The sequence below is a fragment of the Pogoniulus pusillus genome, chromosome 23 (assembly GCF_015220805.1).
Source record: "Pogoniulus pusillus isolate bPogPus1 chromosome 23, bPogPus1.pri, whole genome shotgun sequence".
Lineage (NCBI taxonomy): Eukaryota > Metazoa > Chordata > Aves > Piciformes > Lybiidae > Pogoniulus > Pogoniulus pusillus.
Genome location: NC_087286.1, coordinates 10,098,922 through 10,116,941, shown reverse-complemented (window position 1 = coordinate 10,116,941; position 18,020 = coordinate 10,098,922). Strand labels below are relative to the sequence as shown.

Sequence of the window (18,020 nt, the reverse complement as noted above, 5' to 3'; positions counted from 1 at the left end):
TTGCATGAGGTCAGTAATCTGCAGAAATGCACAACTGCCAGTCCTGGAATTGGAAACAGGTGGCAGAAAATGTCACTTGGCATCTGTAAACAATCAGCTGGTGCAGGAGCCTTGGTCAGGCTCAAATGAACTTGGTGGCTGATTGCATTTTCAGTAAGGAAAGCAGAAAGCAGCTGCATTGGGTTAGAATCACAGAGAAGGTGTTTAGAAGCATTTAGTTCATTGTATCTTTTCCCCCTTGCTCCTAGTATATCCATTATCTTTTTCTCTTACTTATTTGCTTCCTTTTAGTGTTTAGATTGGGGGAGGGGGATCTGTTTTACATAAGTTTCAGCAGTGCTGCTGGGATCAAGGCACTTTTTCAGAGCTTTCAAACTGTTTCTCACCATTCCTACATCCCTTTCTCCTTCTGGAGAAGTAAATAAATAAGCAGCAGACATCTGGAGTTGACTTGGGAAGTTTTAATTTCAAATTAGGAAAGGAAAAAAAACCAAAGCTGTTTGAAGTAGAACTGAGCTGGGTTACTGGGGGATGTTGTGTGCTTTCTGTCAAGACCTTCTCCACACAAATTGCTGTTACCTAGCAGAAAATGCAGAGATCTGGCAGCAACCTGATGGTGACTAGGAAGGAGAGGGGATTTTGGAGGAGGCAGTGTGGTAGTGTGTGCTGACTGGAGAAAAATTATGCAATCACAGAGTGCTTTGGGTTGGAAGGGACCTTAAAGCTCATCTAGTTCTAGCATTGCTGCCAGCAGGAAGGGAAGGGGTGGCTGGGTCAGGATGAAGAGAGGAGAATGGGCACATGCATGGATAAGAAGAGGGAAGGGAAAAACACAAGAAAAGGAGAAGGGAGGTTCAGTTTACAAGTATCTGAGTAGCAGTGCACTAGAGACTTTTAGAAGTTGTATGAGGTGGTGTTGGTGAGTTTTGCTGTGTCTAGTTCTGGACTCCTCAGTTTAAGAAAGACGTTGAGATGCTGAACATGTCCAGAGAAGGGCACCAAGGCTGATGAGGAGGCTGGAGCACAGCCCTGTGAGGAGAGGCTGAGGGAGCTGGGGGTGTGCAGCCTGCAGAGGAGAAGGCTCAGGGCAGACCTCATTGCTCTCTACAACTACCTAAAGGGAGGTTGTAGCCAGGTGAGGGTTGGTCTCTTCTGCCAGGCACCCAGGGACAGAACAAGAGGACACAGCCTCATGCTGTGCCAGGGCAGGTTCAGGCTGGATGTTAGGAAGAAGTTGTTCACAGCAAGAGTGATTGGCATTGGAATGAGCTGCCTGGGGAGGTGGTGGAGTCCCCATCCCTGGAGGTGCTTAAACGAAGTCTGGATGAAGCAACTTTGTTGCCCTTCTCTGAAAGAGAAAAAGTGTCCAGAAATTGGATGTGACGTCCAAGGTGCTGGGGAAGTCACCATCCCTGAAGGTGTTCAAAAATCATCCAGATATGGCACTTGGGGGCATGCTCTAATGGTCATGGTGGGGTTGGGTTGATGGTTGACCTTGATGTTCTTTAATCCTTTCCAACCTTGATGGTTCTGTGGTTCCTATACAAGGACAGACAGTGTGTGCAAGCTTGGCAGTCATTTTGCTAGGACACCTGGATATCAGGGAATGGGTGGTTCATGACACTAGGATTCAGACATGGAATTCTGAGTCTCTGGTGACTGAGCTGCTTCTCTGTCTGGAGGACCGAGGTGAAGGTGGTGAGGAAGGAAGTCAGCATTCAGCAGGAAGACATTCATTTCAGAGATGCTCCTCAGTGGAGAGGAACTGAGAGCCCTGTGGAAGATGAGCACTTCTAGGGACTCTTCAAGCCCCATTTGCACTCACCAGGTTGAGACTTGCATAAGATGTAAGTGGCAGTGTGAACAGAGGTGGGACAGAAGCAGTCTGTGCCCTGCTGCTTCTCTGCACTCAGCTCGTTAGGAACAAAACCAAACTGACCATCAATATTTTCTTGAGAAATTTAGGTATGACTTTAGGGTCCTGTTCTCAGGTAAATCTTTACTTTGTTCTGTTGCAACATGGAATGAAGCCCAGCTGTTGTTGGATCTGTTGCCTGCTGTGAGATGTAGAGAGCTGCTTTCTGAACCTTCCTGTGGCCGCTGTGGCTCTGGGTGGGCTGTCAGCCAGTCTGTGAGTTAAAGCCTTGGCAGCAAAATAGTTTAACAGAGAAATACAAGACTGCTGTAAAAATGTTCACAACACTGAAGGATGGGTTGCCAGTGAAGGGGTTGCCAACCAGAGATGTGGGCTGAGGAGAATCTCTTGGAATCTCTTGCTCTGGCAGGGGGGGTTGGACTCAAAGATCGCCTTGGGTCCCTTCCAACCCCTAACATCCTGTGATCCTGTGAGGTGCAATGAGGTGAAGTGCAAGGTCCTACACCTTGGTCAGGGCAACCCTCAATATCAATCCAGGCTGGGGATGATGAGATTGAGAACTGCCCTGCAGAGAAGGACTTTGAAGTGCTGGTGGGTGAAAAACTGGACAGCAACCAGCAATGTGCACTCGCAGCCCAGAAAGCCAATGGCAGCCTGGGCTGCACTGAAGCAGAGTGGCCAGAGCTGGAGAGAGGGGATCCTGCCCCTTTGCTCTGCTCTGGGGAGACCTCACCTGCAGGGCTGTGTCCATCTGTGGGGCCCCCAACACAAGAGAGACATGCAGCTGATGGAGTGGGTCTAGAGGAAGTCACCAAGATGATCAGAGGGCAGGAGAACCTCTGCTGTGGAGACAGGAGCAGAGGAAGTGATTTCAAGCCTCACCAGAGGAGGTTCAGGCTGGATGGTAGGAAATCTTCCTGCCCTGGAAGGGTTCTCAAGTGTTGGAATGGTCTGCCCATGCAGTGCTGCAGTCCCCATCCCTGGAGGTGCTCAAGCAGCCTGTGGAGCTGCTGCTTAGGGACATGATTTACTGCTGACCCTTTAGTGCTGAGTGGAGGGTTGGACTGGGTGATGATCTTGAAGGTCTCTTCCAACCCAAGACATTCTGTGATTCTGTTCTAATTACTGCCAAGGACCAGTGTGCAGAAAGGCCTTTGCTTAGACTTGACCCTGTGCAGCCAAGGGCACTGCTGAATCCTGTGCCCCACTTAGCGGCGCAGTAAGGAGAAGGTGACACCTGTGGGGAGCAGAAGACAGGACGGGTGACCCTAAGGCTGAGGGAACATGAGAGTCACACCTCTCTCTCAGTGACTGACATCTGAGGAGGACTCTCATTCTGCCTTTGACCCTGACCTATGTGTTCCCAAATTGAATTCCAGAGTCCAGTGTCTGAATCCAGTTCTCCTCTGCCACTGAGTCCAATCTGGGCCTTGTCAAGTTCCTGCTCCCAACATCAATGGTGACAGTGATGCAATTGCCACTTGGGGTTGGGTTTGATACTGGGTTTGTATCTATTTGTGTATATTGGATTCTGTAATTATTTTTGTTGAAGCTACTTTAGTTTTCCCATCCAGCAGTCTCTCTTCCTTTCTCTTTGGGAAGCAGGAGGGATTAACAGAGAGCATCTCTCTGGCCCAACAACACTCTGCACCATTGCGATTCCTTGAGAAGACATCAGATCTTCTTGTGAAGGCCTCTTCCTCACAGAGCCATTGCTTCAGCTCTCTTCATGCATTGGCCAGTGTTTGAATGCACCTAAGTCCCCAGGTCTGCCTTCTGAGCCCCTCTAAGCTCAGCTCCGTTTATAAAAGGACTTCAGCACATTCATGGTTTTTTTAAGGCACGTCCTGAACTCTCTTGTTCTGTGCATTGCCTCTCTTCCCTTTTACCCTCTGAAAAGGAAAATGACCTCCTCTTCATGCAGTGATCGATGTGTAATGATCCTCACACATTACATAATGTCCTGCCTTCCACTTAGGAGAGCACAGGCACGGCAGAGAGAGTTGTAAATCTTCCCTTTCCTAAGTGCAGTGATGTCATTTCAGCTGCCTCATCCCTGCATAGCTTCCAAAGCACCCTGTGCTGTGCAGCATGGAATCACAGAACACTTAGGGTTGCAAGGGACCTCTAAAGGTCATCCAGTCCAACCCACAGTCAGCAAGGACGTCTTCTACTAGATCATGTTGCCCACAGCCCTGTTGAGCCTCATCTTGAATATCTCCAGGCATGGGTCCTCAGCCACCTCTCTGGGCAACTTGTTGCAGTGCTCAAACCCTTTCTTGTAAAGAACTCGTCCCTCACATCCAATCTCAATCTACTCTAGTTTGAAGCCACTGCCCTCATCCTGTTCCTGCAAGTCTTTGCAAACTGTCCCTTTGCAGCCTTCTTCTAGCCCACTCCAGGTACTAGAAGGCTGCTATTGGGTCTGCCTAGAGCCTTTTCTTCTCCACACTGGACACCCCCAACTCCCTCAGCTTGTATTCATAGCAGAGCAGTTGCAGCCCCCTGATCATTTTCATGGCATCATCTGGACCCACATGGTAGTGTCCATCTCTGCCTTCTCCTTGGGGTTGAATCCCCATTCCTCTAGGTGTTTAAAGAAGGCAGACATGTGATGCTGAGGCACATGGTTTGGCCCCAGCCTTGGCAGAGTTGAAGAATGGTTGGGCTGGATGATCTTAAAGGGCTTTTCCAGCCAAAAGGATTCTGTGATTCTCTAGGAAAGCACAGTGATGAAATGTGTGTACACAGGATGCTCAGAAAGCCTCCTCTCTGGGGTGCTGCACAGCTGTCAGTGTTTCACCTTGGGAATGCTGTGGCAGCACTGGAAGGTGTGAAATAAAGAGGAAGCTGCATTTTGCAGGTCTCTGCAAAAGGCTATATTCCATGGATTAGAAGTGGATGGCAGCAGTGCAGTGCCTGCGTTTGGTTTAGGCAGGACGGCAGTGAGCATGAAGAGTGGCAAAGGTAACAGAGACAAAAACTGATCTGTGCATTCTAAAATGCCACTATAGGAGCTGAGCCACAGAATCACAGAATGGTAGGGGTTGGAAGGGACCTCCAGGGATCCAACCCTCCCCTGCCAAAGCAACATCACTCAGGATAGGTCACACAGGAACACATCCAGGTGGGTTTCTAAAGTGTCCAGAGAAGGAGATTCCACAACCTCTCTGGGCAGCCTGCTCTAGAGCTCCAGCACCCTCACACTGAACAAGTTTCTCCTCATGTTGAGCTGGAACCTCCTCCTGGCTTCCAGATTGTACCTGTTGTTCCTTGTCCTGTCACTGGGCTCCACCAAATAGAGCCTGGCACCTTCATCCTGACATCCACCTCTTTGGTACTGATAGGTATTGATGAGATCCTCTCTCAGCCTTCTCCTCTCCAGATGAAACAGCCCCAGGGCTCTCAGCCTTTCTTCATAGCAGAGATGTTCCAATCCCTTCATCATCATAGCCCTCCATTGGACTTTCTCCAATAGTTCCTTGTCTGTTTTAAACTGGGGACCCCAAAACTGACACTGAATTCGAGATGTGGTCTTACAGGGAGGAGTAGAGGGGACAGGGAACCTCTCTAGCCCTGCTGGCCACACTTTTCTCCGTGCACCCCAGGGTGCCATTGGCCTTCTTGGCCACAAGGGCACATTGCTGCCCCATGCTGAACTTGCTGTGCACTAGGACTTTTAGATCCTTCTCTGTGTAGCTGCTGCCCATTAGGACAAGTTCTGGTCTGTACTGGTGCCTGCTGTTATCTCTCCCCAGATGCAGGACTTTTGTCCTTACTGAACTTCCTGAGTCCTTCCCACCCTGGTGGCTAGTTAGAACCCATGACAAGCTGCCCTTCCTGGCTTTCATTCCTCCGATGCACAGCACTGGTTTATCTCCTGGGAGAGAGCAAAGGCAGTCTTCACAGAACCACAGAAACATTTATGTTGGCAAAGCCCCTCAGGATCACCAAGTCCAACCTAGAACCCTACTCTACAAGATTCACCTTAAACCACAGCCCTAAGCACCGCATCCAAACCACAGGGTTGATGACTCCACCACCTCCCTGGGCAGCTCATTCCAGTGCCTGACCACTCTTGGAGGGAAAAAAAATCCCCTAATAGCCAGTCTAAACCTACCCACTTGCAGCTTGAGGCCATTCCCTCTTGTTCTGTCCCCAGTTACCTGTAAGAAGAGACCAGCAGCAGCCTTTCCACAGCCTCCTTCCAGGTATCAGTACACAGCCATGAGGTCTGCCCTCAGCCTCATCTTTTTCACACTAACCATCCTCAGCTCCTTCAATCTCTCCTCACAAGATTTGCTCTCCAGGCCCCTCACAGCTTCTTTACCCTCCTCTGCACTTGCTCCTGCACCTCCACAACATCTCTGTTGTATTGAGGTGCCCCAAACTGAACACAACATCCAAGATGTGGCCTCACCAAAGCAGAGTCCAAGGGGACAATCCCCTCCCTGCTGCTGCTGGACACAGCATTTCTGATCCCAGCCAGGATGCCATTGGCCCCCTGGGCACACTGCTGGCTCCTTTTGCTCCTGTCTTATTACAACCCCCAGGTCCCTTTCTGCCAGGCAGCTCTCCAGCCACACTGCCCCAGTGTTGGGCAGTCTGATGATACATTTGCAGATCACTTCCTTGCCTGACAAGCTTCGAGCCTGGTGCAGTATTTTCTCTTCTGCTTCCCCTGTGTCCCTGACAGTTTCCAAACAGATTATTTCTTCCCTGCCAAAGACTTTGTTTCTATCATTCACATCTCTTAACAAGCTTAATTCTTGTTTTTATGTCTCTGTCATACAGCTGTTCTTTGGCTCTAAATATGTAACTACAACAATTCCTCCTTAATGTATGATATATTTATTTTTACTGCTCCCACATCAAGTCTAGCAGTGCACATTTTGTGCCAGAGCTTAAGTGCAGTCTCAGCTCTGATTTCCTCCTATTTGTGTGCTAGAAACATGAGTAGTTATTTCTTTTTTTTCTCCAGCAGATTCTCCTGATGAGAATTTTTTCTTCCTGAAAAGAAGCTGAAGGCATTTAAAGCTCTTTTAATTTGGGGGACAAATTTAGCCTGCATTGAATAAGACAGAAAATGGTTTGTCTCTGCACGGTAACAGGGAGTCTGGAAGGAATAAAGGGTGGCATTTCAGTAATAAAATGGTACAGGGCTGTTATCTGCTACTTGTAAGCCAGGCTGTGTGCAGCAAACAAAGGCAGCACCATTAGCTGCCTTGTTCACATAGCAGAAGTGAAGCAACCGCTGAGCTGTTATGCAAAAGAGGCAGGTTGAGGGAGCTGGGAGAAGAGAAGGCTCCTGGGAGACCTTACAGCAGCCTCCCAGTATTTGAAGGGGGCTACAGGAGAGCTGGGGAGGGAATTTTGATAAGGGCATGACAGGATGAGGGGTGATGGCTTCAAACTGAAAAAAATCTGGGGTTAGATTAGACAAGAAGAGGAAATTCTTCCCCATGTGGATGGTGAGGCACTGGGGCAAGCTGCCCAGAGAGGTTATGGAGGCTGCAAACCTGGAAGTGTTGAAAGCCAGGTTGGATGTGGCCTTAAATAAGGTGGTCTAGTGGGAGCTGTACCTGATCATGGTAGTGGGTTGGAACTAGATGATCTTTGAGGTCCCTTCCATCCCAAGCCTTTCTATGATCCTATGATAAAAAGCCTGAAAAAGAAAAGAAGTAATGCAGATTTTCACAGTGCATTTTGGATGCTTTTTACACAATCCATCTTTACACTGCAGGTGTTCTCTGCAGAATGGAGAGGTTGCAACTTCTCTAGTGGCTGGTCTTAAAGAAGGTCCTATCTACAGTGCTGACTTACTGCCTTGGGCCAGATTGGAGCTCTTGTTACTTAAAGTCTGTGTTATGTTTTGGTGAAGCCCTGCTTAGTGCTTTTGGATGCATATGTGTTGTACATATCATAGAAACAAAGAGTCATGAAGGTTGGAAAAGACCTCTGAGATCAAGTCCAAGTCTCAGAGCCAAAAGATCTTTAAGAAAAAGAATGTTTTGTGCTGTTCTTTCGAAGCAAAAGATGTAAGGGATCTCTGAAGGTCATCCAGTCCAACCCCTCCTGCACTCATCAAGGACATCCTTCACTAGATCAGGTTGCCCACAGCCCTGTCCAGCCTCACCTTGAATATCTCCAGGGATTGGGCCTCAACCACCTCCCTGGGCAACCTGTTCCAATGCTCAACCTCCCTTCTTGTAAGGAACCTGTTCCTCACAGCCAATCTCAATCTGCTCTGTTCTAGTTTGCAGCCATTGCCCTCGTCCTGTCACTGCAGCCTTTGCAAACAGTCTCTCTGCAGCCTTCTTATAACCCCTTCAGGTACTGGCAGGTTGCTATTAGGTCTGCCTGGAGCCTTCTCTTCTCCAGGCTGAGCACCTCCAGCTCCCTCAGCCTGCTCCAACCCCTTGATCATTTTCATGGCCTTCTCTGGACTTGCTCCATGAGGTCCATATCCTTCCTGTGTTGAGGGCTCCAGAGCTTGTAGCTGGCATAATTTTCCTGCATCCTCAATCACTCCAGGTTTGGGAAACCTTTGTGTGCAGGAAAATGGGGGAAAAGATCAATTTTCCTTATTTAATCAGTAATGCAAGTGAAGTGGGTTACATTTCAAGTTGAGTCTGGGTATTTTGCAGTGAGCTGAAGGGCAGCCCAGGTGATGTTATCCATTTTCACTTTCCCCATTTTCAGAACTCTGCCTTTTGCCAGCAGACTTCAAGAAAATCCACACAGCCTTTTGGCCTCAGCTTTTATCATGTCAGACACTATTTGCATTCCCTGCTATACATGTCTGGGCAGTAGCAATTCCTTGGTCTTTGTCCAGTTTTCCAAATCCTGAGCTGTGGGAAACATAGCCCACAAACCACTGCCTTTCTGCTTCTGAGGAGGGGGAGCCAAAGAAGCTGAGGACACAGAAGGGGCAATGTGTCATGTTTCAGTCCTAGGCTGAATGAGCTGCATCATTCGAAGGTGGCCAGGTTGATTGTCTGAGTGGTGGCACTTTGAAGGCTGTGTTTTGTCTCTCTGCCATGGGACAAGTAAGGAATTAGTTAGGAACAAGTTAAGGGGCTTGAGAGTTTGTCCCTTTTTGCAGATAAACTTCCTGTGAAGGTGACTGCAGCCTGTTGGGCACTCCTGACAAGGCAGGGGAGAGCAGCCTTGGTCTGTGTGTCCATCCAGCAGTGTTTGTTGTACCTGGTGAGGGTTTATGCCACCCTTTCCTATTTCCACTGTGGCTTGCTCAGGCTTTAACTTGTGCCACTGAGGTGATGTGCATAGAATCTTAGAAATACAGCATGGAAGGGGTAGGGAGGGACCTCCAGAGATCATCCGGTCCAATCCACCTGCCAGAGCAGGGTCACTCAGGACAGGTCACACAGGAACACATCCAGGTGGGTTTGGAAAGTCTGCAGAGAAGGAGACTCCACAGCCTGCTCCAGGGCTCCAGCACTCTCACAGTGGGGAAGTTTCTCTTCATGCTGAGATGGAACTTCCTGCAAGCCAGTTTGTGTCACAGGACACCACTGAAAAGAGACTGGCACCTTGTCGACACTCACCCCTCAGATATTTGTGAGCATTACATATTCAGAGTCAAAGATTGCATCAGGTTGGAAGGGACTCTCAGAGGTCATTTTGGCCCAACCCCCTTGCAGGCAGCAGGGACACTTCCAGCTAGGTCAGGCTGCACAGGGACACAGCAAGGCTGAGCTTGAATGTTTCCAGGGATGGGACACCAACCATGTCCCTAAGCAGCCTGTTCTAGTGGCTTCCCATCCTCACTGTGCAGAACTTCCTTCTGATGTCCAACCTAATTCTGCCCTGCTCCAGTTCCAAACCATTGCCCTCATCCTATTCCCACAGGCCCTTCTGAACAGTCCCTCCCTAGCCTTCCTCTGGGTCCCCTTCAGATACTGAAATGCAGCTCTAAGGTCTCTCTGGAGTCTTCTCTTCTCCAGGCTAAATACCCCAAATTCAGCCTCTCTTCACAGCAGGGGTTCTCCAGCCTTCTGATCATCTTGGTGGCCTCCTGGACCCTCTCCATCAGGTCCAAGACACAACCCTGCAGGTGAGGTCTCACCAGAGCAGAGTAGAGAAGAATCACCTCTGTCCAAGCTTCTTTTGATAAATAGAATCTCCTCTCAGCCTTTTCTCCAGACTAACCAGCCCCAAGACTCTAAGCCTTTCCTCTCAAACAGTTCCAGTCCCTCAATCATCCTTCTAGCCTCCTTTGGAGAGTCTCTAGTACCTCCCTTACACCTGTGTTGATATAGATGTACCTCTGGATCCCATTCAGACATTGAAATGCAGCTCTAAGGTCTCCCCAGAGCTGAACTCCAAGGTCTCCTCCAGGCTAAATAGCCCAAATTGTTTCAGCTTCTCTTCACAGCAGAGGTTCTCTAGCCCTCTGATCATCTTTGTAGCCTCCTCTGGACCTTCTCCATCAGGTAGATGACTCTCCTGTGTTGGGTGCCCCATAGTGCAGGTGAGCTCTCAGCAGGGCAGAGGGGCAGGATCCCCTCTCTCCATCTCTGACCACATTGTTTTTGATGCAGCCCAGGCTGCCATTGGCCTTCTGGACTGCAAGTGCCCATTGTTGGCTACTGTTCAGCCAACACACAGTCCCTGTAGTGTTGAGCTAATTTGAACTGCACACCCTCTTTTTAAAAGCAGAGTGGTTGATTTGGCTGTGATATGGGCATTCAGTATGCAAGAACTCTGCATAGTTCCCTTGGAAGAGCATTCATGTTTTGAAGAGTCTATCACTCTTCCAATATTCTTAACTTCCATCAATATTTGTTGGCTTCTCATCTTTACTAACAAAAGTGATAGCAGAAATAGATTGTCAGTGTCACAGGATGGTTTGGATTGGAAAGGACCCTTCTGGATGACCTTCAGAAGTCATTCAGCTGCAGCCTGCCTGCTGTGGGCAGGGATATCTTCTGCTAGGTCAGCTTGCTCAAAGGCCCAGCCACAAGACAGGCTACAGGAAGAAACCTAAGTTGAAGTAGTGTGGTGACACTTGGGGAATAAATTGGTGTGTTTGATATTTGATTTTGCTGATACTTGGCCCTTGGCAGATTTAGAGTGGTGATACTTTGAGTCAGGCTCTGCTGGGTGATACCCGGTGACAGCACAAGGGGAAATGGTGGAAATTGAGGCAGAGGTAGTTCCATGGGAACAGGAGGAGGAGTTTTTACCTTGTGAGGGTGACAGAGCACTGGAACAGACTGCTCAGAGGGTTTGTAGAGTATCCCTCTCTGGAGATATTCAAAACCCACCTGGATGTGTTCCTGTGTGATCTGTTCTAGGTGATGCTGCTCTGGCAGGGGGGTTGGACTGGATGAGCTTTTGAGGTACCTTCCAGCCCCTGACATTCTGTGATTCTGGGATTGCTTACAAGCACTCCACTGAAAAGAGGTTTCAATGTGTGAGTATTTCTGGGCTTTCAGAGGGAAAAAAACCCAACAGACCCACTTGCTGATTATGGTGCTTTTATGAAATTAGTCAAATTGCAGAGCTGGCCTAAATATGTGCAATCATGAAGTGTAATTAGCAGATGATTTTTTTCAGCAATGCAATTCTGAAATATTGGTGTGCTGCAACATTCCACAAATCCCTCTTTGACCTCATGGAAAAGAGGGGAAAAAAACCCACCTCTAAATCTTGGCACGTTTGAGTGAGTGGGAGATGCTGAACCTGTTTGCCTTGTTTGTTTCAGATAGAGTCACACAATTGCCAGGGCTGGAAGGATCCTCAAGGATCATCTAGATCCAATTTCCCTGCTGTGGGCAGGGACACCTCACACTAGATCAGGTTACCCATAGGCACATCTAGCCTGGCCTTAAAAAATTCCAGGGATGAGGTTTCCACCACCTCCCTGGGCAACCTGTGCCAGTGTCTCATCATCCTCATGGGAAGAACTTCTTCCTGACATCCAATCTCAATCTCCCACTTCTAGTTTTGCTCCATTCCCCCCACTCCTATCACTATCTGACACCCTAAAAAGTGCCTTCCCAGCTTTCTTGTAGCCCCCTTCAGAATCTGGAAGCCCACAATAGGGTCTCCTCAGAGCCTTCTCCTCTCCAAACTGAGCAGTCCCAACTCTCTCAGCCTGTCCTGACAGCATAGCAGCTCCAGCCCTCTGATCATCCTTGTGGCCCTGCTCTGGACACATTTCGGTGCCTCCAGATCCTTCTCATGATAGTGGCTCCAGAACTGGACACAGTTTTCCAGGTGGGGTTTCTTTCCCCTGCTCTGGGTAGGGTTTCTTTCTCCATGAGCTCCATTGCTGTCCATGAATTTTGTACTGTGAGAGCTAAAGCTTCATATTGAACACAGCTTCATGCAGGCCAGGCTTAGCTACTAAATCAAAGCTGTCTTACTTGTCAAGCTCTGCTCTTTCATTTGGGTTTATTTACTCAGAATTTCCCCTTGTTTGAGGGCAGCCTTGGCAAATAGAGAATCCATTGCCCACCCCTGCCACAAGTCAGGCAGCTTCTTCCCTTTCAGCAAGTCTCTTTTCTGCAGCTCCAGTCTATGAAAGCTGCTTGCAGATTCCCAGTACTGATGCAGACAAACGTCTCTGTGCATTCAGTTGCTGTCCACTTTCGGCTTTGATTTATGCCCAACTCCTCAGACTAGCAGAGTTGTGTCAAAGTCAGGTCCTGATGTACAGGAAGATGCAGGTTTCTGTTGTGAGTGCTCCATCAGGTCATGGAATCAGAGAAGGGTAGGGGTTGGAAGGGACCTCTGGGGATCATTGGTTCTATCCCTGCTGCTGAAGCAGGATCAGATAGAGTAAATCACCCAGGAACATGTCCAGGCAGAGAAGGAGACTCTGTGACCTCTCTGGGCAGCCTGCTGCATTGCTCTGCCACCCTCACAGGAAAGAAGTTTTTCCTTATGCTTGAGTGAAACCTCCTGTGTTCCAGGTTGTCTCTATTGCTCCTTTTCCTGTCACTGGACACCCCTGAGAGGAGTCTAGCTCCATCCTCCTGCCCTTTAGATATTTATAAGCATTAACGAGATTCCTCTCAGACTGCTTTTCCCCTGGATAAAGAGCCTCAGACCTCACAGCCTCTTCTCCTCAGACAGATGTTCCAGTTCCCTCACCAGCTCTCCACTGGACTCTCTCCAGTAGTTGCTGTCCTTGAACTGAGGAGCCCAGAACTGGACAGATCATTCCAGATAAGCTCCAGGGCAGAGCGGAGGATGAGAAGAAGCTTCCTTGACATGCTGAGGATTCAACCATCTCCCTGGGGAGCCTGTTACAGTGGTTAAGAGACTTTTTAGTGAAGAAGTTTCTTCTAATCTCCAACCTGAATCTCCCCTGGTGCAACTTGAAGCCCATTCATCTCATCCTATCCCTTGTTACTGGGGAGCAGAGACCAACCCCCACCTGGGTCCAGCCTTCTTTTAGGGAGCTGGAGAAAGGGTTGCACATAAATGTATCCATTGAAAACTGTAGGTCCAATTTGAACAGATTTGAGGCTTTATTGTCATTCCCACTCTCAGTTCATACTGGTTGAACACTTACTACTTTTCTTCCCACTGTCAGGTGATAGAACAAGAGGAAAGGGACTGGAATGGTGCCAGGGAAGGGTCAGATTGGATATATGGGAAAATTTCTCTGCTGCAAGTGTGGTCAGGGATTGGAAGAGGCTGTCCAGGGTGCAAGTGGTGGAGTCTCCATCCCTGGAGGTGTTCAAGGAACCTGTTCTAACAGGTGCTCTTGAGACATGGTTCAATGGCCATGGTGGTGTTAGGTTGATGGTTGAAGTGGATGATCTCAGATCTCTTTTCCAGCCTTAATAATGCTGTGAGTCTGGATTCTGTGTGAGTGTAAAGCTGCTTCCACACTGATGTAGCTCAAACAAAGGATACTATTAGAACCACACTGCTGCTGTAGTGGCAGTCAGGCAGTGCTCATCCAAGCTGAGCACTTCTCCCTTTCCCAAGTTCTGCCAGCAGGCAGGTGAAGAAGCGGCTGGGAGGAGGCATAGCCTGGACAGCTGATCCAGGCTAGGCACAGGGACGTTCCATACCACAGGACATGATGGTCAGTAGAGAAACTGGGGGGACTTGGCCAGGAGGGGCTGATCCCTGCTCAGGGACTCTCTGGGCATCCACCAGCTGCCAGCTGGATTTAACCCCATTCTTCACCCCTCTTTAGGCTTGTCCATCAGTTAGTTTTTTACCTAGGAAAGCTTCTACTGATCCAAGCCATGAGCAGACAGTCTCTTCTCCCTAGTTTCAGGTGATGGAATATGGAGAGGAAATGGCCTGAAGTTGTGCCAGGGGAGGGTTAGGTTGGAGACTAGGAAAAAATTCTCTGCTGTAAGAGTGGTCAGAGATTGGCACAGGCTGCCCAGGGAGGTGGTAGAGTAACCATCCCTGAAGGGAGGTGATGGAGTCACCATCCCTGGAGGTGTTCAAGAAAGGTGTGGCCATGGCACTTGGGATCATGGTTTAATGGCCATGGTGATGTGGGGTTGATGGTTGGACTCGATGAACTGAGAGGTCTTTTCCAACCAAAACAATTCTCTAATTCTCTGGTTCTGTGTTTGCCAATATTATGATTTTATTATTAATGAGCCATAAGAGCATTTGGCTGCTCTCCAGCTGATGTGACTGACATGTTCTCCTGTGGGGGTTAATTAGGTGCAAAGCTCTGAGATCTCAAAGATAAGGAGAAAATACTTTGGTACATTTCCTCTAAGATGCCTTTTGTGTGATTTATTAGCTGCACAGAGATTTCAACCAGAAACATGAACTAGGTCTAACTTGTAAAATAGGGCAGTTTTAGGGCTCTGGAGGCTTTTTTCTTCATGAGCTGCCTGTGTTCAGAGTTTGAAAATTAATTTATTGGTTAGCTGAGAATTGATAGATTTAAAGAATACTTTCAGAAAAGGGGAAAAGAACCCAAAAAACCCCAAAACAGCAAAAGAATAAAGTCCTGTTCAGAACATTAAACAAAATAAACTAAGTCTTGGATTTCACTTTCTCAGCATTTGAGGTCTGTCAAGGCAAACCTGGGACACTAATGGATCAAAGCTGGTCTGGCCAAGCCATCATCTCTCTCTCTCCATGTTCAGTAGAATCACAGCATTGTCAAATTTGGAAGGCATCATTCAGTTTCAAGCCCTCTGCCATGGGCAGGGACATCTCACACTAGAGCAGATTGCCCAGAGCCACATCCAGCCTGGCCTCAAACACCTCCCAGGGATGAGGCTTCCACTGCCTCCCTGGGCAACCTGTGCCAGGGTCTCAGTGCCCTCATGGGGAAGAACTTCTTCCTAACATCCAATCTGAATCCTAAGAGCTTAAGGAGGTGATAACAAGATGTATGGAGATGGCACTCTGGGACATGGTTTAGTGGCCATGGTGGTGTTGGGTCAATGATTGGACTATGTGAGCTTGGAGGTGTCTTTCAACTCAAACAGTTCTGTGATTGCATAAGGAGAAGCTTATGCTCAGTTTCTCTCTTTACTCCCTGAAAACCCAGCCAGACATTAGATCATATTTTATCTTCAGTGTCCTGCTTTGCAGGTCCAGGGCAATTAACTGGTCTGGTGGTAGCACTGGGAGAAGCTTTCACAGATCACATGGGAATGCATCCAGGCAGGTCTTGAATATCTCCAGAGAGGGAGACTCCACAACCCTCACAGGGGGAAAAAAATCCTGATTGATTCTGTGATAAGCAGGATAAAACCAAACAAACCTTTAGGATGTTTTGAGAAGCTGACAAAAGTTAGTCTGAGTTGTTGGTGTTGGTTGCTGTCTCTTCTTTCAGATTCTGATGCTGGTATTGTTGCAGGAGCTTTGTGAGAGCAGGAAATGGCCATTGCCTGGAGCGGTTCAAAACAGCTCACCAAAAATTGCTGTTCTGAGCTTTTCAACTGTTATGAGGAAACCAAAGTTCCAATCACTTATTGTCTGTCTGTCTTGTTTTTCCTTTTGGCCAAACAGGTGTGTTGTATGAAGTCGTTCAGAGCCTCCCTGGGGTGGAGGATGATGTGGAAGTGGATACACATGTGAGCAGCCACAGGTGGAGAAGGCACTCAGAGGCTCTCAAATCAGTCAACACCAACAGAGCCAGCTTGGGGCAGGACTCTTCAGAGCCAGGGGGATTCTCGGATGTGCTGCTGGAAGAGGGACATGACAACACCACCCAGATCGAGGTAGGAATTCGTTCTGCCTGGTTTTCATTTGCTTGGTTACCTTTGGCTAGGGGTGAGTAAAAAGATAGAGGTATTTATTTCAGTGTACTCAAGAGAATATTATGGTCTTTGTGTCCTTGGCAGCACATGGAAGTCAGCTTTTTTCCTGTCCTGAGCCTGGAGCTTTGCCTTTCTCATTTTGATCTCCTGAGGATGTCTCTTACCTGTCTGCTAGAAAACAGCTATGGGAGTCCCATGTTGTTAGATCATCCTGGGAGTAAAGAGGCTCTGCAGAGGGACTTGGATAGATTGGATCCATAGCCATTGTTGATAGGATGAGCTTCAACAAGGCCAAGTGCCAGCTTCTGCACTTGGGCCACAACAACCACAAGCAGTACTACAGGCTTGGGCCAGTGTGGCTGGAAACTACCTGCAGAAAGGCACCTGGGTTTTTTAATGGAGAAGCAGCTGAGCATGAGCCAGCAGTGTGCCCAGGTGGCCAAGAAGGCCAAAGGCATCCTGGCTTGTCTTAAAATGCTATGTCCAGCAGCAGCAGGGAGGGGATTGTCCCCTTGGACTCTGCTCTGGTGAGGCCACACCTCAAGTGTTGTGTTCAGTTTTGGGCACCTCAACACAAGATTGATGTGGAGGTGCTGGAGCCAGTGCAGAGGAGGGCAAGGAAGCTGTGAAGGGCCTGGGCAGTAAATCTTGTGAGGAGAGACTGAGGGAGCTGGGGCTGGTTAATGTGAAAGAGAGGAGGCTGAGGGGCGACCTCATGGCTGTGTACAGCTACCTGAAAGGAGGTTGTGGAGAGGCTGCTGCTGGTCTCTTCTCATGGGAGACAAAACAAGAGGGAGTGGCTTCAAGCTGCAAGTGGGTAGGGTTAGATTGGATATTAGGGGATTTTTTTTTTCCCAGCAAGAGTGGTCAAGCATTGGAATGAGCTGCCCAGGGAGGTGGTGGAGTCACCAACCCTGGATATGTTTAAAGGTGATTTGGATGTGGTGCTTGGGGATATGGTTTAGGGTGAAGCTTGTAGAGCAGAGATATTGGTTACAGTTGGTGATCCTTGAGGGGCTTTTCCAACCTGAATGTTTCTGAGTGATTCTGTAGCAGTTCTCACGTGAGAGCTGCAGAAGGAGGTAGTATGAAAATAAACCAAACCAGAATTCCTTTCTGGAAGTTGAGGCCTCAGTCTGTGAGATTTTGCCTGTTTTTCCTGGAGAGTGCTATCCAGATGTGAGAGATGGGAAGGGGAAAAGGCCCTGGAGATCTGAGAAATTTGGAAGAATCCAGGATTGGTTGTTGAAACAGCCTGCCCATGCCAGCTGATTGTGGATCTTCCACAGAAGGGTAACTTAGATCAAACCCATCTAGGTGACTCTTAGGATGTTCTCTCTCTGCTTTGTGGTTTTATTCAACCTCTGCTTACATCTTTGAAAGCTTAACTGTTAAGCCCCCCTCATCTGCACATAACAGAAATCCAGGTGAGCTCTACTTCTGTCTTTGAAGCTGTTCTCACTTTCAAGTAGTGTAGGGAGAGCAGAAGTTGACCCTAATGTTGTGTTGTGATTGACTGCTGCAGAAGAAGTCGTCAAGAACGCTGGGAAGGGACTTTTTATCGGGGCTTGTAGTGATAGGATGGGAGGCAATGACTCTGAGCTGGAAGAAGGCAGATTTAGACTGGAGATTAGGGAGAAATTCCTTACACTGAGGGTGGTGAGACACTGGAACAGGTTGCCCAGGGAGGCTGTGGATGCCTCCTCCCTGGAGGTGTTGAAGGCTTGGTTGAATGAGGCCTTGAGCAACCTGTTCTAGTGGGAGGTGTCCCTGCCCATGGCAGGGGTCTGGAATTGGATGATCTTTAAGGTCCCTTCCAATCCAACCCATTCTCCTTCTCTGGAGACTTTCAAGGCCTGACTGGATGTGTTCTTCTGTGACCTGTGCTAGATTGTGTGGTCCTGCTCTGGCAG

The 18,020-nt window shown here is 48.5% G+C and overlaps 1 protein-coding gene across 3 annotated transcripts in view; it reads left to right on the top strand.

Moving 5' to 3' along the window:
- Nucleotides 1–18,020, top strand: part of PLXDC2 (plexin domain containing 2) — a 290,185-nt gene that overhangs the window by 124,000 nt on the left and 148,165 nt on the right. For all 3 annotated transcript variants that reach the window (XR_010306540.1, XM_064162532.1, XM_064162533.1), the window contains exon 2: nucleotides 15,857–16,068. Coding sequence is in view for 2 of the 3 variants with exons in the window: in XM_064162532.1 (XP_064018602.1) it covers nucleotides 15,857–16,068 (212 nt within the window). In the remaining variant the exon portion in view is untranslated. The remainder of the gene's footprint in view (nucleotides 1–15,856; nucleotides 16,069–18,020) is intronic.